Consider the following 23,493-nt stretch of genomic DNA (forward strand, 5'->3'; position numbering starts at 1 on the left):
AGGGAGGGAGGGAGGGAGGGAGGGAGGGAGGGAGGGAAAGAAGGCGGGAGAGAGAATAGAGGGGGAGGAGGGAGAGAGAGAGAAGTGGGAGAGTGAGGAAGAAAGTGGAGAGAGAGGGCGGAGGGGGTGAAATAAGCGGGAGGGAGAGAGAACAGAATGGGGGGATAAAGAGGAGGTAGAAAGTGAGAGAGAGACAGACATGAGATTAACAAGAGAAATGTTAGCCCTGTGACACTCATCTTTTTCCATTGACTGCAATGTGTTGTAAAAAACTTAAACCCTGTGGCACTCATCTTATCCCATTGACTGCAATGTATTGACAAAAACGTCAACCCTGTTCTCATTGACTACCATCTAGCTACTGTGACATTGTACCTTTTTGCAAGAATGTGCCAGGATGACATTTTCCAGTGATATGCTGTTGGCAGCATCCATTTTGATTTTCCATTTTTAAGTTCCGCATTTTATGTGATGGTGAATAATGAAAGAGCATATAATTCAAGTAGAACATTAAAAAATAATTGTTTTATACAAAGTAAATTCAAATGGATATGTACATTTATATTTTTAAGATATTTTCTAAATAATGGAATATTAGAAAAATGAATTATGCTATTCTCATAGTTTTGCATTTCTATGCATAGTTTGATTTTAGAGGGGTTGTCTTTACAAGAGAATATTGCAAGATAATTAATTTGTGTTGTTGCTATTGTCTCCAAGTTGTGACAAATAGTTTTTCTTTCTGATGGCAGGAGAAAGACAAGGGAGACTGAGCTATAAACAGACCACTAATATGTAATGCCCTGTTAAAGCCAGGGCATCATTAATCATATAATGGACCTAGACAATGTTATGAATTAATTTACACAATGGTTTAAAAACAACAGAATGTCAGAGATTTTTCAGCCAGGACAAACTCCAACACAGCAGATATGAAGGGAGGAGTTGAATGCTGAAGGGGAAAAACAGTGAGATAGCACACAAGAAGGAAGGACATGGAAGAGGGAAGTTTTATTTTACAGATGAATAATAATCTCAATGAATGAATCATGATCTCATTGGATGACTTCACAACAAGCATCATTTGGCTACATTTGTATTTATTTAACCCTTATTTTACCAGGTAAGTTGACTGAGAACACATTCTCATTTACAGCAACGACCTGGGGAATAGTTACAAGGGAAAGAAGATGAATGAGCCAATTGTAAACTGGGGATTATTAGGTGACCATGATGATATGAGGGCCAGATTGGGAATTTAGCCAGGACTAAAATACCAAGTAGGCTAAAATAAAAAAGTAATCATAAAAAGTAACACAATAAGAATCCAGCTTGCCATTCTACATGAAAAGATAGGCCTATGTATTTCTGTGCTTTAGCTGGTAGCTAAGAAACTTGTTTCCCTCCCCATATCCACTCGGGAATCCCTGTCACTGTAGCCTCAGTTTAATAGAGCTCACATGACAATTTAATAAAGTGGACAGCAAATAAACACATAGAACTGGGTCGCACACACACGCACTCCAACTCACTGCAATCCACAACACAGTTTCCATGGTGATAAGCAGTCCAGTACAAAATGGCTTACACGGACATGGCAAACGGCCCTATATGAGGGGAGAGGAATTTTAAATACTAAAAGTGTAAAAGCATGTAGGCCAACGAATCCCCAACAAACACTCAAAGCTAGTCAGGCTCAACTAAACACACACACAGCCGTAGTATGTTGACCCAGTAACTAAAATACAAACAAACACACTACTGCTTTTGAATAACCAGAGCCAAACACGATCACACAATGAGGGCATAGTCTGCTAAAGAAATACACTGTAAAATTAACTCTGTATGGCACAGTAAAGAATGCCATGCATGGGCGTGACACCCCACACTAAAGTGATGTTGCAGTGTGTATTGTCACCTTGGCTGGGTTAGTGGGGTGGATCTGTGGTGTCAATGGAATATAAATGAGTGGTAGGCTATCCCTGTAGACCTGAGGCCATAGACCAGCCCCACTCTATATCCATGACCAGTCTACTATTACAATCACCTTTATTCGCCATGTACATTTACACATACCCAGAACTTGTCTCAGATGACTTGATCCCTAACAATGGAACATTGGGCCATTTTGTCTGTAGGTGAACTAATTGAATAAGCAGTACAGAGCATTGTAGGACACCTGACTCCTGAACCCACACCTGGTAGAGAGACCATTACCCCCTGACTCTCCGGAGCAGCGTTACTTCCATAAGGACTTATATTAAATATAGTTGATCAACTATGATGCTCATTCTTGAATTTTCAAGGAAATATGATGCCTATTTAGTTAATAGGATTACTGTGCTGAATGCCTGTCTGGGATATTTTGAGTGTGTTCCTTTCTTCTGTTCTACAATAAACACAACAGTGTTTGTGTATACCTTTTAAGTATTTCTACTGAAAGGGTTGACATCTTTAGCTTTTCTGTGTAGAATGACAATGTGCAAATGATGGTTGGTTTGAGGAGGGTTTTTGGATGTGTCCATTTCTCTGGTTCTTATGAACACCATTCTGGGCAGGGCAGAGGAAAGATCAGGCCACCAATAGCGAGGCTCAGTTACACCTGTGGTTTTGGCAGCTTGAGTCATAGTTTTTTTAAACTAAACTTTTTAAAGATTAATGTGTCAAGGAAAGGTGGGGAAGGAATTGGCATTAACAAGAAGACAACAGGCCAGGTTTAGGTATGAGAGGGTTCCATTGTAGGAACCACACCTCCGTGGAACAGTAGCATTTTAGAGGCAGGGGAAAGAGGGTAGGCCTATATTTTTCTCTTATTGCATTTTTGTCATTATATCTTGTCCATTGAACATTGCAGACTTTATCATTTCATTAACCTTATTCTTCAAACATCTATGAGGATGAATTATTTCAGTAGTCTCAGTAGTCTTCTAGGTCTAGGATATGGATATTGATGTATAACAATGCATAAACACGTTGTAACAAAGTTGGAGATGGGAAAATGGGAGGATATCCAGTGCATTTGGAAAGTATTCAGACCCCTTTACTTTTTCTACAGTTTGTTACGTTACAGCCTTATTCTAAAATTGATTAAAAATTAAAAAGACATCCTCATCAGTCTACACACAATAACCCATAATGACAAAGCGAAATCAGTTAAACATTTTTTGCAAATGTATAAAAAATGAAAAACAGAAATACCGTATTTACGTAAGTATTCAGACCTTTTGCTATAAGACTCAAAATTGAGCTCAGGTGCATCCTGTTTCCATTGATCATTCTTGAGATGTTTGTACAACTTGATTGGAGACCACCTGGGCTAAATTCAATTGATTGGACATGATTTGGAAAGGCACAAACCTGTCTATATAAGGTCCCACAGTTGAGTGTATGTCAGAGCAAAAACCAAGCCATGAGGTCAAAGGAATTGTACGTAGAGCTTCGAGACAGGATTGTGTTGAGGCATAGGCCTGGGGAAGGGTACCAAAGCATTTATGCAGCTTTGAAGTTCCCCAAGAACACAGTGGCCTCTATCATTCTTAAATGAAAGAAGTTTGGAACTACTAAGACTCTTCCTATATCTGGCTGCCTGGCCAAACTGGGCCATCGGGTGAGAAGGACCTTTGTCAGGGAGGTGACCAAAAAACATGCATCCTGTTTGCAACAAGGCACTAAAGTAACACTGCAATTAACTTTTGGTCCTGAATACAAAGTGTTATGTTTGGGGAAAATCCAATACAAAACTATACTGAGTACCATTCATATTTTCAAGCGTAGTGGTGGCTGTATCATGTCATGGGCATGCTTGTGATTGTTAAGGACTGGGGAGTTTATAATGATAAAAAATCAACAGAATGGAGCTAAGCATAGAAAAAGTCCTAGAGGAAAACCTGGGTCAGTCTGCTTTTCACAAGACACTGGGAGATTAATTCATATTTCAGCAGGACAATAACCTAAAACACAAGGCCAAATCTACACTGGAGTTGCTTACCAAGAAGACAGTGAATGTTTCTGAGTTGCTGATGAGTTACACTTGTTTTCACTTAAATCTCCTTGAAAATCTATGGCACGACCTGAAAATTGTTGTCTAGCAATGATCAACAACCAATTTGACAGAGCTTGAAGAGTTTAAAAAAAAAAGAATAATGGGCAAATGTTGCACAATCCAGGTGTGGAAAGCTCTTAGAGACTTACCCAGAAAGACTCACAGCTGTCATCAATTCCAAAGGTGGCTCTACAAAGTATTGACTCAGGGGTGTGCATACTTATGTGTAGGAGATATTTCTGTATTTCATTTTCAATACATTTGCAAACATTTCTGAAAACACGTTTTAACTTTGTCGTTATAATGAGGTATTGTGTGTAGATGGAGGAAACAAATATTTTTCATCAATTTTGAATTCAGGCTGTAACACACAAAAAGTAGAATAAGTCAAGGGGTATGAAAACTTTCTGAAGGCACTCTATAAATTCACTATATTGTACTATGAGACATATCTATTTGAAATTAGGCCTCTTCTACGAGGCCAAAGCAAAGCACACTGTCTCCAGACAGACTCTTGAATTACATTTTTACTCAAGGTTGCAAATATGTAACAGCACAATTTAACATTCATCATTTTATCATAAACTGCCATACAAACAGATGCAGCCAACTGCTAATGCTCCACAAGCTTTATTATTCCCCTTTTTCAGGGAATTCAGCCTCACTTCCGCTCTCACATAGCCCTCGATGCTGTCCTTCGTCTCTGGGGTTGTTTGTTTTGTAAAATGTCATACTTTGTTTGTACCAGTAGCCTTTCTCAGCTCTCGTCTCTGTGGTGTTCTGTTCATTGGTGCATCTAGCACTACCAAGCTGTGACACACATAACCTGTACATTTCTTGTAAATAGCAGAAACAAAATGTATATGTTCTTTCTGAAGCAATGTTCTCCCTTTAGTGACCTGTCTTTGACATTGTGTTATTTGGCTGAACACTAGATGGTTTCATTTTATTTTTGGCAGTGAAACGAGGCTACTCGGGCATTAAAAAAACATCACCCAAATGTATAGCCCTGCTGGAAAATCTAAATGACTGTTTGAAAATGTGAATCACATTTTTATTTGGCGTTCCTCAGTTTGGGAATAGCCGTATTAGTGGCTCAGCAGGCTCAGTTACCTCATTCACTCCTAATGACTGACAGTGAGGACATGGAGATCTCCCATCTAATTTCCTGTTTACATAAGACAGACACCAGAGACGCATTCAACCCTGCGATTCTTTCACCACTGCCCTGCATGTCCACCTTACAAATACACACAGACATACAATGATTCAGTCCCCACGGGAATACCTCCCATATCACTGCTCTGGCATCTGCCTGGCTACCAGACCCACACGTGTCACCATCCTCTGGGAGCCTGCTGACATCACACACTTCCTCCTCCAGGAAACTCACGTTTCTGCCGCACTGCCTGCCTCACTCAGTCAAAACTACTCATTCAAGGGTTTTTCTTTATGTTTACTATTTTCTACATTGTAGAATAGTGAAGATATCAAATTAAGAAATAATGTAGTAACCCAAAAAATTAAAAATTGTGTTACACAAATCAAAACATATTTTATATTTGTGATTCTTCAAAGGAGCCACCCTTTGCCTTGATGACAGCTTTGCACACTCTTGGCATTCTCTCAACCAGCTTCATGAGGTAGTCACCTGGAATGCATTTCAAGTAACAGGTGTGCCTTGTTTAAAGTTAATTTGTGGAATTTCCTTAATGAGTTTGAGCCAATCAGTTGTGTTGTAACAAGGTAGGGGTGGTATGTAAAAGACCGTCCATATTATGGCAGGAACAGCTCAAATAAGCAAAGAGAAATGACAGTTCAACATTACTTCAAGACATGAAGTTCAGTCAATCAAAAAAATTTCAAGAACTTTGAACATTTCAAGTGCAGTTGCAAAAACCATCAAGCACTATGATGAAACTGGCTGTCATGAGGACCAGCACTGGAAAGGAAGACCCAGTTACCTCTGCTGCAGAGGATAAGTTCATTAGTTACCAGCATCAGAAAGTGTAGCCCCCCAAAAAATGCTTCTCAGAGTTCAAGTAAGACATCTCAAAAGCAACTGTTCAGAGGAGACTGCGTGAATCAGGCCCTCGTGGTTGAATTGCTGCAAAGAAAACACTACTAAAGGACACCAATAAGAAGAGACTTGCTTGGGCCAAGAAACTAGAGCAATGGACATTAGACCAGTAGAAATCTGTCCTTTGTTCTGATTAGTCCAAATTGGTTCCAACCGCCATGTCTTTGTGAGACAGTAGGTGAACAGATGATCTCCGTATGTGTGGTTCCCACCGTGAAGCATGGAGGTGGTGTTGGCATGGTGCTTTGCTGGTAATACTGTGTAATACAGTGACTTATTTAGAATTCAAAGCACACTTAACCAGCATGGTTACCACAGCATTCTGCTGCAATACAGCATCCCATCTGATTTGCACTTAGTGGGACTATTTGTTTGACTATTTGACTATTTGTTCAACAGGACAATGGCCCAAAACACACCAGGCTGTGTAAGGGCTATTTGACCAAGGAGCATCAGATCACCCAACCTCAACCCAATTGAGATGGTTTGGTCAACAGAGTGAAGGAAAAGCAGCTAAAAACTTCTTAGCATATGTGGGAACTACCTCAAGATTTTTGGGAAAGCATTCCAGGTGAAGCTGGTTGAGAGTATACAAAGCTGTCAAGGCAAATGCTGGCTACTTAAATCAATATATTTTAGATTCTTCTAACACCTTTTTGGTACACGATTCCATGTGTAATTTCATTGTTTAGGTCTTCACTATTATTCTACAATGTAGAAAATTGCAAAAATAAATGAAAAACCCCTGGCATGAGTAGGTGTCCAAACTTTTGACTGGTACTGTAATTCAATGCGTCAGGAGATGCTAGAGTGCGCATGAAGGACATCTGGGAGCTGAGAAACAGAAGGGCCAGAGAGTCCCTTCATTGGCCAAATATAAATTCTGACATTGAGCAAATGGTGGGAAATTGTGACACATCTCAAATTATAGACAGTCCAAGGAGCCCATACCTATGAGTGTGGTACCCACCACAGCCTGGGAGAAGGTTGGAGTCGACTTGTTTCACTGCAAATGGTAAGGACTATTTGTTGACTTGACAAATTACCCTGAAATTGCACTCTTGTCCAGCACTACAGCAACACCCATTTTGCATTCGATTTTTTTCCCACTAATCCCGACTTCTGTTCTGCTATATCCTAAAAGTAAAAGGTTTAAAAATGTGCAAATCGTTAAGAGACTTAAAAAAAAAAAAAGTAGCACATAGTGGGACTGATCCATACTTGGCTTTGTCGTACAGAGCAGCGCCCTTGGAATGTGGCCGGTCACCTGCAGAAATCCTAATGGGATGCAAGTTGCGTTCCAGGTTGCCTATTCTCTGCCTGAATGACTGGCCATTAGCTGTGCAGGATAGGGCCCTGCAACTGAAGGCAAGACAAAACTGCTAGTGTTGTCCCCATTGGCAAGTCAGGATGTTTGAATTTGGGGTCCGGATTCATGGGATAGAAAGGTTACTGTATTGGAGGTGGTTGCACCTCAGTCATATACAGTCAGGACAGAAGATGGGGCTGTGTATTGGTGCAATAGACAAAGCCTTTTGATGACGCTCAGGACAGGCATACTGCTACTGGACACAGGAAAAAAGGAGAACAAGTGGGAATGTTCCTGTGACACCAGGGACTGGGAGTATGACAGTAGTGGGAATGTTCCTGTGACACCAGGGACTGGGAGTATGACAGATTGGGACAGTGCCTCAGAACCAGCGCAGGTCTAGTAGGTGAGCAGCCTCTAGTAAAGATTAAGTTAAGCATATTGCTTGCATAAATCATTTAACTGGTTCAACTGGGAATCATTCAGGCTTTTCAGCCATCCCTCTAAAGCAGACAGTTCATAACGCAGTTTGGACTTAGTCACATCGACAGGAGTTGTCACTGAAAGTGCTAAACAGCACCGGTTTTATACAAGTGCCTCTTTATTCACATCAAAAAAGACAATGCTATGACTAGCTACATGCAGAAAAACATTAAAGGGATACCTCAGGATTTTGTAAATGAGGCCCTAGCTCTACTTCCCCAGAGTAAGTCAACGGGTATCTAAGGTTAGTTAGCATTGGTTCGCAAAACTACCTCTAAATTCCTTCATACCAACCAGACCTAAAAATGGTATCCACTAGTTCAATCGAACTCCGGTGAAATAGAGCAAATCATTGCCAAAATATCTAAGTATCCCTTTAAGCATAATGTTTTGGGGCCAATACTTGTTCAAGAATACTGTCAATTCACAATGACCGGCCGTTGTTATAAATGACAAATCGACAAACAAGCAGAAACAGTCATATCAAAGCATTATATTCACAAAGCTGAGTGTTGGTGACAACAGCCTTGCTCAACCGCATAGCAAGCCAATTAGGGATATTCTGGTGCGCTCATTGAAGGTAACATATTAAATGTATTTTCTTTTAACACTTAAAATCATAAAAATCCCAATTAATAGATGAAAATGTTGACCCATTGTCCAAGTATCCACCATGAGTAAAGTCAGTCAGTCTTCTGTCCACTCAGTCCTGGCGAGTCTGTCCCAGTCCTGGTGTTACCCATGGGCGACAGACAGCGCCCAGTTATTGTGCAGTGTTATGGTCTCCATTGCACATCAGAGCGGAAGCCGTCGTGTCTTCACACCAGCTGCACAGATGCAACCAGGAGATAACCCTGCAGGTACTGGAGGGCCTCAGCATTCAGGCTGGTGCTCAACATAGAGAGGACCTGCCATTGGGGAGAACAGGAGAGAGTCACTCATCTGTCAACTACTAAAATGTAAGCATCTATATACACTACACAAAATAAACAACTATTTGCAGTCTAAGCATGTACCGCTGCAAGCATGGGTTCGAATCCGACCCACTGCTCTTTCAGCACTCTCACATCTACCTTTCACCTTTAAACATACTAAATAGTTACAAAAATATAACATTCAGTCATTGGCAATCTAGGAGCCAAAAATGTTGTACACTAACTGCTTTCCCTGGGGCCGCACACCGTCTATGCTGCACTAGAGCACCTTAGGCGCTCTACGGAGTGGCTGGCTCAGTCGGCTGGGGCTTTACTTTTGTAAGTAAGCATTGTCCAAGACATAAAGGACCATAGGACAGGAGCCCATCTCCTGTATCTATAGCGTGAGGCAGCCTGTTGTATAAGCACACACCTTTGACAGAACACTAATGTGTCGCAGTGCCTCAACCCCAAAACATATCCTTCATTTTTGTAGCATTTGATATGACTTGACTGGGTATCAAACCCCACACCTTCCAATCCCAGAGCAGACACTAACCACAGGTGGTTTAACTTCTACACCATTTTGTTTTGTGAACTCTGCTTAAAACTGAACGTGACTCATATGAAGCGAGTAGAAGATTGGAACGCAAGGTGGATGTGCCATCTCTTGTAGCCTTGCTGTATAGATGTTCCTGCTATAAGGAGTGATTTAGCCAAGAGCCCCAATGCCTCTAAACATAGCCCAGTATTCATGCATTTCAATATATAACCTTACCCGTCCAGGACAGGCAGTGGAGAGCTTGTGGAGGGACTGCGCTAACAGGATCTTGGGGTTGCTGACAGCGGCGCCGATGGGGTCGTGCTCCTTCTTCCCAGCAAAGGCCAGCTGGGAGAAAGCAGTCTGGTAACTGGCTGTGTCCTCAATGTCAATGAAGTGCTCGTCGTCAGGGATGCTGTCATCCTCTGGCAGCTCAAACAGACCAATCAGGGCCTGGAGCAGGGGGGTCCTAAAGAATAAACAATTTAGCAGACCATTAATTTACTAGAAACACTGAAAAGTGTGATAATACTTCAGGACCGTTTCTCACCAGAGTTTGGTGTACTCGGTATCCATCATTGCCGGGCACTCAGTGAGGATCTTGATGATGCCCACGGCACAGATCTTCTTTTCCACTGGGCCAGACACCTTCTGCACCTCTGGAATGACTATCTTCTCCAGCACCATGCCAAACATCCTACAAGAGAGAAGACCCAGTACTGAGAATACCTTTGCGCATGACAATCAGAATAATTACGGACTATGATTAAACTTCCAGTCTTATCCTTTCACATATGACATGGTTGGCCTTTAAAACCAAAAGGGAGAACTGACTGGTTTGTGTTCAGCGAGCAGATCTGCACACTTAGCTTTAAGGCTACACTAATGAACATATCAATGATGGAAAACACATCAAACATGTCAGTCTCATTTCATCTGACAAGAGACTTACTTTGGCTGTATGCTGTCAAAGATCTCCTGCAGAGCAATGGCTCCATACTTGACACCATACAGATTGATAAAAACCATGAAACCTATGGAGAAGAGGACCTTTGAAAATGTGCAGCATTGAGGAGAGATCAGAGCCACACTATGTACGTTTTGAAACTAGGCTAATACAACCAGACACTGGTGTTATGCGAGCATGACAAAGACCAAGAGGATGTGTGTGCAGTTTCAATTGTACTTCAAAATAAACAATGTCAACATTAGTTTTAAGTTGTACTCACTCTTGATGAACTTGGTCGTTTTGGAGCTCTGCAGTCTCTGGAAGAGGAGAATGAAGATCTGTTTCCTGTACTGAACAATGGACTCCCTGAGAGAGAGAGAGCAAGACAACTCATGATACAGCCGCCCTAAAAATTACATACAAAGTCCTTCATTTAGTTATCAGATAGACAGGTGGAGATGGTCAACTCACGTGGGCATGTGCTCTATGATGCTGTTCATCAGGTAGAAACCTTGGTGGTCATTGGCCTTGGAGGCTATGAGCTTCTGGAAGACTCCTAGCAGACCAGGCTGTACAGGGAGAGCAGTTTAACGGCAGATTATCACAGTTCAACTAAGACTGGTAGGTTACAGATTATTATGTACAGTAAGAGTCCTATTACCACCAACATGCCCTCAGATGTTACTCACTATTTTGTCAGCAGCAGAGCTGGCTATGGTGGCAGCCCCCTTCTCCAGGTAGGCCTGAAGCAGGCGCACCAGAGGGGGGATGTTGCCAGTGCGTTCCCAAAGCACAGGCTGCAGCAGGTGGGGGAACAGGGCCATGTAGGAGTTAGGGATGGAGCTGGTGTGGATCTCCAGAAGCAGAGACATCACCTGGAACACGTAGGGCACAAACTCTGCAACAGAAGGGGGGAAAGTTGATGTAAGAAGGTCAATGTGTAGTTTGTCAAGCTTGCATACATGCAGTTCAGAGGATGGTGCCACAAACCCTTCAGAAGGGGTGATGTCAATGCTCATTTTAACCTGGTAGCACCCCACTTCCTGTTGAACGAGGGAGAGCTTGGTTTGTTGCTTTGGAAAGTCCATTGAAAAAGTTGTTACTAGCTAGCTACCTTTTTAGTTAGGATACCAAAATACAGTTGGCATCAGTAGCTGGGACCACTGTGTCCAGTGATACTACCTGATCCTGTAACGCTTAGAGAATATCTTGTGTCAAGTGTTATTGCAGTGTTGTGGTTGCAGGTTCACCTGGCACATCTAAAGTATTTTCCTTTTGTGGTGTTACTATAGGCCACCAAGTGAAATGCTTGATAGTGTATATGTACCCATTTCCGGCGCCGACAGAGATGGCCACCTCACTTCGCGTTCCTAGGAAACTATGCAGTATTTTGTTTTTTTTACGTGTTATTTATTACATTGGTACCCAAGGTCATCGTAGGTTTAATTACATACGGGATGAACTATTGGATATAAGAGCAACGTCAACTCACCATCATTACGACCAGGACTACGACTTTCCCGAAGCGGATCCTCTGTTTTGCCCACCACCCAGGACAATGGATCGGATCCCAACCGGCGAACAAATACAACGACGCCGTAAAAGGGGCAGACGAAGTGTTCTTCTGGTCAGGCTCCGGAGACGGGCACATCGCACACCGCTCCCGAGCATACTACTCGCCAATGTCCAGTCTCTTGACAACAAGGTTGATGAAATCCAAGCAAGGGTAGCATTCCAGAGACAGAGGCTAACAATCATATGTCGACCGCATTATCTACCAAGAGAATTCTCTTTGATTATAATCACAGCCGCATAGATCCCCCCCCCCCCCCAAGCAGACACAGACAGCCCTGAACGAACTTAATTTGACTCTATATAAACTGGAAACCATATATCCGGAGGCTGCATTCATTGTAGCTGGGGATTTTAACAAGGCTAATCTGAAAACAAGACTCCCTAAATTCTATCAGGATATCGATTGTGCTACCAGGGCTTGTAAAACCCTGGATCCTTGTTATTCTAACTTCCGCGACGCATATAAGGCCCTCCCACGCCCTACTTTCGGAAAAGCTGACCACGACTCCATTTTGTTGCTTCCAACCTACAGACAAACTAAAACAGGAAGCTCCTGCGCTCAGGTCTGTTCAACCAATCCGATACCACGCTTCAAGATAGCGTCAATGACGTGGATTGGTATATGTTCCGCATTGCGTCAAACATTGACGAATACACCGATTCAGTGAGTGAGTTCATTGGCGATGACGTACCCACAGCAACTATTAATACATTCCCAAAACACAAACCGTGGATTGATGGCAGCATTCGCGTGAAACTGAAGGCGCGAAGGACTGCTTTTAACCAGGGCAATGTGACCAGAAACATGACCTAATACAAACAGTGTAGCTATTCCCTCCGCAAGGCAATCAAACAAGCTAAGCGTCAGTAGAGAGGTATGTGGCAGGAACTAGTCATTCATGGATTACAAAAAGAAAACCAGCCCCGTCGTGGACCAGGATGTCTTGCTCCCAGAGACTAAACAACTTCTTTGCTCGCTTTGAGGACAGTACAGTGCCAGACACGGCCCGCTACCAAAAACCTGTGGACTCTCCTACACTGCAGCCGACGGGAGTAAAACATTTAAACACGTTAACCCTCGCCAGACGGCAGGCCCAGACTGCATCCCCAGCCGCGCCCTCAGAGCATGCGCAGACCAGCTGGCTGGTGTGTTTACTGACATATTCAATCAATCCTTATCCCAGTCTGCTGTTCCCACATGCTTCAAGAGGGCCACCATTGTTCCTGTTCCCAAGAAAGCTAAGGTAACAGAGCTAAATGACTACCGCCCCGTAGCACTCACTTCTGTCATAAAGTGCTTTGAGAGACTGGTTAAGGACCATATCACCTCCACCCTACCCGACACCCTAGACCCACTCAAATTTGCTTACAGCCCCAATAGATCCACAGACGACGCAATCGCAACCACACTGCCCTACCCCATCTGGACAAGAGGAATACATGTGCGAATGCTGTTCATAGACTACAACTCAGCATTTAACACCCTGGCACCCTCCAAACTCGGCATCAAGCTCGAGACCTTGGGTCTCGACCCCGCCCTGTGCAACTGGGTACTGGACTTCCTGACGGGCCGCCCCCAGGTGGTGAGGGTAGGCAACATCTCCACCCCGCTGATCCTCAACACTGGTGCCCCACAAGGGTGCGTTCTGAGCCCTCCCGGTACTCCCTGTTCACCCACGACTGCGTGACCATGCACACCAACTCAATCATCAAGTTTGCAGACGACACTAGTGGTAGGCTTGATTACCAACAACGACAAGACGGCCTATAGGGAGGAGGCGAGGGCCCTCGGAGTGTTGTGTCAAGAAAATACACTCAACGTCAACAAAAACAAAGGAGATGATCGTGGACTTCAGGAAACAGCAGAGGGAGCACCCCCCTATTCACATCGACGGGACAGTAGTGGAGATGGTAGTAAGTTAAGTTCCTCGGCGTACACATCACGGACAAACTGAATTGGTCCACCCACACAGGCAGCGCAGCAGCGCCTCTTCAACCTCAGGAGGCTGAAGAAATTTGGCTTGTCACCAAAAGCACACAAATTTAGATGCACAATCGAGAGCATCCTGTCGGGCTGTATCACCGCCTGGTACGGCAACTACTCCGCCCAGAACCGTATGGCTCTCCAGAGGGTAGTGAGGTCTGCACAACGCATCACCAGGGGCAAACTACCTGCCCTCCAGGACACCTACACCACCCGATGTCACAGGAAGGCCAAACATTGAGTGGCTGCTGCCATACATGTAAAACAATGTATCACTAGCCACTTTAAATAAATGTTTACATACCCTACATTACTCATCTCATTGTATATACTGTACTCTATACCATCTACTGCATCTTGTCTATGCCGTTCTGTACCATCACTCATTCATATAGCTATGTAGATATTCTTCATCCCTTTACATTTGTGTGTGTATATAAGGTAGTAGTTGTGGAATTGTTAGGTTAGATTACTCGTTGGTTATTACTGCATTGTCAGAACTTTACATTAGTCATTGGGTACATCATACGAAAAACAGAAATCTTAAAATAGGCACTTAATTCATGTTCAAATTCACAACATACATAGGCATTTCATCATTCAGTCCTTTAGGAAATAATGTCTGGAGGGTGAAAATCCCAAAACATTCCCTTCTACTCAGTATTATTGATATCACCTCCCCAGTCTGAAATCTTAACTTTCTATGCCACAAATCAACAAAAAAAAACAAAAAAGTTGAAATATCATGCTTCAGGTCATTGAAATGTACTGCGACTGGATAATCCCTGTCGTTTCTCCTGATTGAACTTGTGTTCACTAATTCTCTGAGAGGTTTAACCGACATAGCAGAGCCCACATGGACATTTAATAATGTCATTTATTTGGAACCGTTTTCCTGTGTGTGGGTGGCAGAAATATTCACACTTTATCATATTGTTGCACTGTGCGCATCCTCTGCATTTATAGCTACCATTTGGTAGAGGGCGTAAAAGGGCTTGGCTGATATTATTTTGTGGCTGGCAGTTGGCATTAACCAATTTATCGCGTAAATTGCGACCTCTCCTATACACAATAAGTGATGGATTTTTAAATTCAGCCGGCAAAGCTGTGTCCGATGATAAAATATGCCAGTATTTGTTGACCACACCTCCCACTTTTATATGTAGTTGTGAACATTACGGAGTTTTCTTTAGCGGGTCTTTTTTGTAACAGTTCACCTCGTGTTTTTTCCAATACCAAATCAAGAGCTTCATCCACACATTGTGGCGAATAGCCTCTTAGAAACCTAATCTCCTCTGCTTTTTCTAGATAATCCTCTGTGGAGTGGTATATACAGCGCAGTCTGAAAACATGGCTTCTTGGAAGTCCCCTTTTTAATGGCTCAGGGTAGAAGCTGTCCCCCTGTAATAGAGTATTTGTCTGTTTCTTTTCTATACAGTTGTAAACAGGGTTCCATTTGATTTCTCAATCCACATAGAGGTAATGAACACGTTGAGTGTCACGTTCAATCGTGAATTTGAGATTGAGGTCAATGTCAAAATCTGACAGATCTTTTTCAGTTCCTTCCCATATGCAAAAAATGTCATCAATATAGCAATACCACTTCAGGACTTTATTAAAAAATGGATTTTCATTGTTAACAAAAATTCAAAAAGACCGAGATAAAAGGTTAGCATAACTCGGAGCGAATGTGGAACCCACGATGTTACATTCGTTTGGAGGTAGTATTCATCAAACCTAAAATAGTTATACGTCAAAACATATTCAGCTCTAAAATGAAGTTTGTTGGTGGAAATTCATTAGTATCTCAGTCTCCCAAAGTGTGCTAGTGCTGCCAGCTCCCCCACATGGGGAATGCTGGTATATAGACTCTCGACATCTAATGTGACCAAAATACAGTCTTCTTTTAAACCCGTTATTGGTGAGATCGTGTTTATGAAGTCTATAGAGCAGAGTCTTTTACATATGATGGCAGTACTTGCACATGAGTTTTAATAAAAGAGTCTACAAAGTTTGACAATGGCTCTAGCATTGAGCCTATTCCTGCAACCACTGGTCTGCCTGGATAGTTGCCTTGTTGTGTTTTAAGTTCGTGTAATTTTGGCAAAATGTACAAGCATGGACATATGGCACATTTGCAACAAAGATATTCAGATTCAGGTTTTGAGATGGTGTTTTTTTTTTCATATGATGTACCCATTGACTAATGTAAACTTTCTATGTCCTCATTGTGAATTTACAGACGTGTTTCATACGTCTTATTTATACACTTTCGAGAATATTTATGAAAAGCATATTGATATATTTGGGAGCACTCATGTTTCCCTTTGCCTTCAACCCCATTCAATGTGTAGAACGGATGTGGGAGGGGCTAGGTCTACATAAGGGTACAAATTTTAAGAAATCCACAGAAGCTCTGACGAAGGCCGATACGTAAGCATATTAAAGATCAGTGATACTATCAAGAGCAGTGTGCAGTTTCCTTTTTCCTTCATCTTGTTCAATTGTTGCCATGCACCTGCAAATTAGATTGCTCAGATGTGCGAGTGCGTTTTGAAAGAGATGTGGTAAAAGTGGCTAATAATTCTGACTACACATTTGACTGCAAATTGAAATTATGTGACTAAAAGCAGCAAAAATAAACTGTATTATAGCCAAGATCAATGATATAAAGAATGATGGGGGGGGACTTTAAATTATGGGCAGAAAGACAAATTCAACTCCCATCTTTCATTGAATCAGATGGCTTATTCATCACAAAACCTTTTGATGTTGACAATTATTTCATTGGCAAAGTAGACAGACTTAGGCAGGAAATGCCAACAATGGAACTATGAGCCATCATAACTCATGCATTTTTATTTCTTTAAAGAAAAGCATTGTAAGTTCGAAATTTGTCAATGTAGTGTGGGAGAGGTGGTACAGAGGACGGTAGCTGACTACAGCCACTCCGGTCATATTTTTAATCTGAGCCTAGAGGAAAGTGTTTGTCCTCAGGCCTGGAGGGAAGCCAAAATAATTTAGCTGACCAAGAGTGGCAAAGCGGCCTTACCTGGTTCTAAGAGCAGACCTGCCAGCTCTTAGCAAACTGTAGGGAAAAAAATGTAGTTTGACCAAATACAACGCTAATTCTCTGCAAACAAAATAACTGACTTTGAGCATGCTTATAGAGAAGGGCACTCAACATGTACTGCACTGACACAAATGACTGATGATTGGTTGAAAGAAATTGATAGCTGTACGGTTACATTTCAATGCAGCCTTTGATATTATTGACCATAAAAGGTAGAGAAAAAGTATGAGTTATGGCTTTTCAACCACTGCTCTGAATCCACAATATGGCATTCTATCGAAAGAACTGACGGTTTTATTTAAATGAAGCTTCTCTTATGTCCAACATGTAAAGTGTGGTGTACCGTAGGGCAGTTCTCTAGACCCTGTACTCTTTTCAATTTTTTTACCAATGACCTGCAGCTGGCATTAAATGAAGGCATGCGTGTCCATGTATTCTGATGAGTCACCCATAGCTAATGAAGTCACTGAAACCCTCAGAGTTGCAGTGTGTTTTCAAATGAGTGGCCAGTAATAAGCTGGTCCTGAACATCTAAAACTAAGAGCATTGTGTTTGGTACAAATCATTCCCTAAGTACTAGACCTCAGCTGTATCTGGTAATGAATGGTGTGGCTGTTGAACAAAATGTTAAGACAAAATGACTTAGTGTTACCTTAGATTGTAAACTGTCACGGTCAAAACATATATAGATTCAATGGTTGTAAAGTTGGGGAGAGGCCTGTCTGTAATAGAGACGCTCTGCTTTTTTGACACCACACTCCACAAAGCAAGTCCTGCAGGCTCTAGTTTTATCTTATCTTGATTATTGTCCAGTCATAAGGTCAAGTGCTGCAAAGAAAGACTTAATTACCAAACCTGGATTGAAAAAACAAATAAAGCAACACCTCAAGGCACAACGCCTCACCCAAATGTGACCTACTTGTGTGAATGTACTGAGATGTGTAACTGATCGATGCAAACACACGTTAATGTTTTTAAATGTAAATTTTTAAAAGTATTTTTTTGTTATGTGTCGAACCCCAATAAGACTAGCTATCGCCATTGTCATCGGCTAATGAAGATCCCAAAAAATACAAATAATTTACCTTCCACTCACTTTCCTAGGCCTGTCCTAAGATGAGCAATTTATGCTTAACATGGACTGCTTTAACCTGCTTTCTAGGATAAAGCCACATACCCTGTACGTCATTCTGTAGGATCTCAGTGAAAACTGGGAAGAGGGCCTCCTCAAAGCTGCCCACAGTGGTAGGGTTGGCCTTGCAGGTGATCCGGATAGACAGGCACAGGGACTCAAACAGGTAGTGGTTAAAGTGAGGCTTGCTGGGGTTCTGAAAGAAACACATGATACCGGTATATACAGCTGCCACTTGGACACAACGCAAGTCAGCTCATGTGTGTATTCATCTACCGCACAGACAAGGGTGTGACCTACCTTGCTAACTAGGAGGAGCTTGTGAGTGAGCTGGCCAATCAATGTGGGGATGTAAGGAACAATGGTCTCCTGCAGGAGGGAAAAGCTGCGCATGATGGCTGGAACAGAATGAAGGAGATGTCAGGGTAGAAAACAAAGATCGCATACTCTAAAATAAAAACTTTATTTATTTTTTAAACCACTGCCCACAAAAGCTTAAGTAGTAATGAGGTTGTCCACAACCTCATGTCACCACAAAAGGATAGTTATCCTAGGATAGATAATCCTAGCCGCAAAAGGATAGTTAGACATATCATTAAAGCTATTTACGTTATTAGCAGAGCAGTTAACCCTCAAACTCCCGTACCTTTCATGATATATTCGTTCTCTGATGAGCCAGGCAGAGCCAGGGCTTTGAACAGGTTGTTGAGCAGCTGTTCCGTGAAGGGGGCCATCTCTGTAGGAGTGATACTGAAACATTGTGTAGTGTTGGATAAGATTAAGATAATCAACTATAGACTTAACGTAGCTGGGTAACTACTCACAGTGTGGAGTTGTTGGGGCCCCTCATGGTAAAGAGTCTCTCCAGGGCGTGGGCAGCGTAGGTGTGCTCCACTGTGCTCTCCGCCTGTAGGTGGGCCACCAGCAGAGGGACAGCCTGCAGCAGCTGCTCTTTGGGCAACTGGAAGACAAGAGGGGACAAAGGAGGACTGGATATTCACAAGCCCCTCAGCGTTGATTTTAACCTTTAAGTAAGCTGAACTCATGACAGTGAAATTTCAGAGGAGAAAAAACAAAAACAAACCTGACTCCTGAAGATCATGACGTATTTGATGGCATCAGCCTTCAACACTGGAAACTCATTGACTAGAATAGAACAGAGTAAAAGCATGTTTGATAAAAGTGCAGATAAAGCAATCCACAGCTGTGACAATGAATTCATTAATCATTTGTTTATCTGTTCAACTTTATATGTACCGTTTTGGGAATTGAGGTCTGTGAGAATGTGGTTCACAAAGAATTCTGTGAGGTTCACCAACTCGTTAGCCTGGGTGATACCATGCTTAAAAAGATACACATTTTACATTACTCAATGTCTACTGCAATCATGTTTATAACCCAGCAATGTTACACAAACACACCCAAATACAAAAGGAATTATAACCATACCTTCGCTGTCTGGGCTTTAGAGGCCAGAGATGTGACCAGGTAGATGGCAGCGTCTTTGTGCTTCCAGTTCACCACTGGGTTCTTGGCATACTCCCCCAGCATGGAGTTCACATAGCCAGAGAAGATGGCTGTGACCGGGCCCTCAAAGAACTTACACAGGCCTCTCACTAAGTCACAGGCAGCCCTGCGCCGAGTGTCTATGTCTGTAGGGAGGAGACAGAACAGAGGGGTCAACAACCGTATGCTTAAACAATACTCCAGCTCATTTTTGGGTTATTACCTGATCCTTCAAGATCTCTTCGGATGTATTCTTCAGAGTTATCCTCAAAGGCCTCCTCATCAGCACCTGGAAACCAAAGAAATCTATGCATCAGTACCAGAGACCATTATGCAGATATCTGCCATTAAAGTACAATGGCATGTATTAAATACCCATTCATGCCCAAAACACTATTTCAGTCTCAACTCACTTCTGAACTCCATGTTGGGCACAATGACCTTCTCACAGATACTGGTGAGTGTGTTCTGGTCCTCAAACAGATGCTTGTAGTGGGGCCTTTCACACACAGATGCCAGGAACTGAATAGCATTGCTCACAAGCTATATCACAATACAAAAAGGAGCAAATGTATTAGCAGGCGGTCGACATGATCTATTGATAAGGTACATGAATGTATCAGCAGCCTCACCAGGTCGTACTTGACCTCCTGGCCTGCGGAGACCAGCAGGTTCCAGATAGCAGTGACAAAGCGAGGCAGGTAAGGCTGGAACTCTTCATCGTACTTCTGGGCATAAAGAGCAGCGTTGTCACAGATCTGAGATTTGAGCAGCTCCAGAAGACCTGCCTCCTCTTCATCCTGTTGGGTGAAAAAGATAAGGTCATCAAAGATTGAATCAACTGATGTAGTAACTTGAACATTTTACAAGTGAAAGTCCACTTACATCTGTTTGTAGTAGCTTGTTATCCAAGGTCAACAAGTTATGGAAATTAGACATCCAGGTCTCCATGTTGTCCTCAAAAAACTCAGGAAGGTCCTGTGAAGGCAGTGAAAGTTGGAAGAATGAGATTACTTTTACTCCAGTGAAAAGAAGCACATGAAAATGCAGCAACATTCAGCATGTCCTTGTGGTCATAAAGCAGATAAGAGACACACCTGGAAGTTGAGACTGTAGAAGAGTTTTGAAATCAGAGTAAGGGACGAGAAGAGGATCTTCAAAGCGTTGATGTCCGTCGCATGGGTCTGACACAGCTCAATGGTGGCCTGAGAAACAATATACATGAACAGACAATGACTTCCCATGTCTGAATAATTTAGGTCCTACAAACTAAAAGCAAGCGATGGGCAGTACCAATTTCATGAATTGTTGTTTTTACTTGAAATATATTGAAATTGTTAGGGTTGATTAACTCTGTAAACAACCTTGAAGAGTTCAGTCAGTGGACTCGCAAAAGTGTCCAACACCAGTTTAATCTCCAGCCACAGCTCATTCGACTTAAATTCGTGACGATACCTGGAAAACAGAAGATCAGTGTAAACATCTTTAAAAACTAACCAAAGACATAATTCACTATTACACCCATCATTAGAGGACCACGTGTCATGCCCATGGTGATTAACCTCTTGAAAAGAGAGTGTGCAGTCCGGAGCACTCCGTTAATGATGTGGAAGTCTCCGCTCTGGAAGCGGGTCACCATCTCTGTCAAGAGGTCCGGCCACTTCATAGGGAAGTCCTCTCTGCCGATGATGCTGATGGCATCACTCAACTGTAGAAGAACAGTAAACACTAGAGTAAAACTAATACATATGGAAATGGCCCTTTTTATTGCATAAAAGGATTATCCTAACGGATTGTGAACTCATGTAGATGGATTCCAAGAACCTCTGATTAAAGTAATTCAAACCAGCACCAGCTCACTGACTTTATGTACAATAGATTGACAGGTAACAGGTCTTGCCTGCCTCTTGTGCAGACATACCTGTTTCTGAATCTGTTCAGGGCTGCTCAACATCAAATGTACAATGTTGGCCTTGATAGTGGTTCGGTCGGGATCTGAGATTTTGTTGGGTTCATCTTCAATCTGAAAGCGATATCACGATACAAAGTAAGACTTGTCATGCCAACGTTGGGCCAACAATACTTGCACAACTCATAACACTTCGATTTGTTCCAATATTCAGACAACCACTAACTTACTATGCGCCAGTTTCTCTTGATGTAGTTTTTAAAGGTGACAGCTGCACACACCCGGATCACGTTATCTTGAGATTTCTCCAATAATGTAAGCAGCAATATTGGGTAGTTCTGGTTCCCTTCAACTGACTCAAGAAACTTTTCAGCTGGAAGAAATTTGGGAAATAAGAACATTCCAGTCAAGCAATGGGAAATTGTACATAATGCCCAAAGTATGCATGTTCATACCATGACTGATCAGTGCATGGGAGTTTTAAATGAACATGCATTCTACTCTGCGCTCCCATACCTGGACGTCTGACTGATTGATCCGGGTCCAGAGTTTTGCGCATAAATTCTGTGAGTGTCTGAAGGTTTCCATCATTCAGCTCCATGGTGCCCTAGAAAGACAGTCAGTCATTACATTAGACATAGTGATGGTCTCAACTAGATGACTATTAGCTGATAAGATACAACTTTTTATTTAGTCACATTCACAGGGTCGCAGATTTAGTTGCAGTGTACAGGGAAATACTTAACTGCCGAGCTCCAACAGTGCAGGTGTGAATGATTGTCTTAACTACAAGTTAGACAAACAAAACGATAGAGGTGCTTATTGTCATTCAGTGGCGTCCCCAGCTACTAATCATGCGCAGTAACTTCACACCTACCCACTAATATTTCACAGCACGACGACGACACCTGAAGGCATAGATAGTTGTATTCAGCCAATCAATTTGACTAAGTCAAGCAAGCTAGCCTTGCATCATCTTTGTCCTCCAATGGAATTCGTTATTTTCCAGAGGTCAGAAACTTTATCCAATCACAGTAAATTTGGGGCGGGACTTGGAGGCTGCAGTTACTCACTAGCTAGCAATGTTAGCACTGTACTCTGGCGTGGTGCTCATTCAACAATGCTTACGTTTCACTAGTTTAGAACTGTAGGATAAAAATATACAACACTAGTTTCAAGAATATAAACGTAGCTACCGAATGACTGAGCATGTTAGCTAGCTAAGTTACTTAGCTAACTAATAACAGGCTAAACTAGCCATGGCTGTCTGGTAGGCCAGCAGTACTAGCAAAAATAGCCTAAATGACAGCCATGGCTAACTTAGAACGCCTTCTTGCGCGCTAGTATCTGATGCGCGTGTTACATTTGGGCGAATTAGTTAACGTTAACTAGTTCTGAAATAATGTCCTGTAAAAAAAGTGCCTATTCTGTAGTGTCCTCGCAAAGCAGTGGCACTAACCCCTAATGCGTGGTATAGTACTATCTGTGAATGAATATTCTGCAAGTAACTAGCTAGCCATTTACCTAGCTTGCTAATGCTAGTTACTTAACTTCTTACCAAGCTAAATTATCCACGATGGGAAAATTAGAAATGGCTACGGCAGTTTTATATCTCTACAAACTAGCCAACAATGTACATGTGTAATTTGATAGAGCGATGAGATTACAAAGAGCTCTCATACCTTCTGTTGTCTCAGCCGGCGTCTGTGCTGTTATTCGCTGCTGCCGGACGAAATGGCTTTCAAAAATCTCAAGCCACTGGGCGGTCTGTGCACTGGGCGTGCGCAAACAAGTTTGGAAAACCACGCTGGACAAGCCCCTGCGCACTTGAAAAGAAGGGATGGGCATGGGCGAGTGTTCGGACGAGATTGTATATACAATATGGACTAATGAATTGATCACAATTATTGATTGATCAAGTATGTTCACCTAGTCATTGAGATTGTTCATCTTGCCTACTGCCTGATCTACAAATCACCTTCCATCATAAATAACT

General features: G+C 42.4%; 1 protein-coding gene across 2 annotated transcripts; it reads right to left on the bottom strand.

Moving 5' to 3' along the window:
• Positions 1 to 7,992: 7,992 nt before the first annotated feature.
• LOC109891183 (exportin-2) lies at positions 7,993 to 23,344 on the bottom strand. 2 transcript variants are annotated; one of them, XM_020483522.2, is made up of 25 exons: positions 23,180 to 23,344; positions 22,014 to 22,104; positions 21,728 to 21,870; positions 21,510 to 21,611; positions 21,151 to 21,296; positions 20,953 to 21,043; positions 20,686 to 20,793; positions 20,474 to 20,566; positions 20,221 to 20,388; positions 20,002 to 20,131; positions 19,812 to 19,877; positions 19,532 to 19,734; positions 19,340 to 19,424; positions 19,167 to 19,228; positions 18,907 to 19,043; positions 18,729 to 18,832; positions 18,383 to 18,480; positions 18,128 to 18,278; positions 11,008 to 11,216; positions 10,790 to 10,887; positions 10,599 to 10,684; positions 10,322 to 10,403; positions 9,920 to 10,066; positions 9,607 to 9,838; positions 7,993 to 8,822 (listed from the first exon to the last, which is right to left on the bottom strand). In XM_020483522.2, the coding sequence occupies exons 2-25, from the start codon at positions 22,096 to 22,098 to the stop codon at positions 8,733 to 8,735; spliced, it is 2,916 nt and encodes a 971-aa protein (XP_020339111.1). In that variant the 5' UTR covers positions 22,099 to 22,104; positions 23,180 to 23,344; the 3' UTR covers positions 7,993 to 8,732. The 2 variants fall into 2 exon arrangements, with proteins under 2 accessions (XP_020339111.1, XP_020339112.1); XM_020483523.2 differs by lacking the exon at positions 23,180 to 23,344 and adding an exon at positions 22,243 to 22,333.
• Positions 23,345 to 23,493: the final 149 nt, after the last annotated feature.

The sequence above is a fragment of the Oncorhynchus kisutch genome, linkage group LG5 (assembly GCF_002021735.2).
Source record: "Oncorhynchus kisutch isolate 150728-3 linkage group LG5, Okis_V2, whole genome shotgun sequence".
In the NCBI taxonomy this organism is placed as follows: Eukaryota; Metazoa; Chordata; class Actinopteri; order Salmoniformes; family Salmonidae; genus Oncorhynchus; species Oncorhynchus kisutch.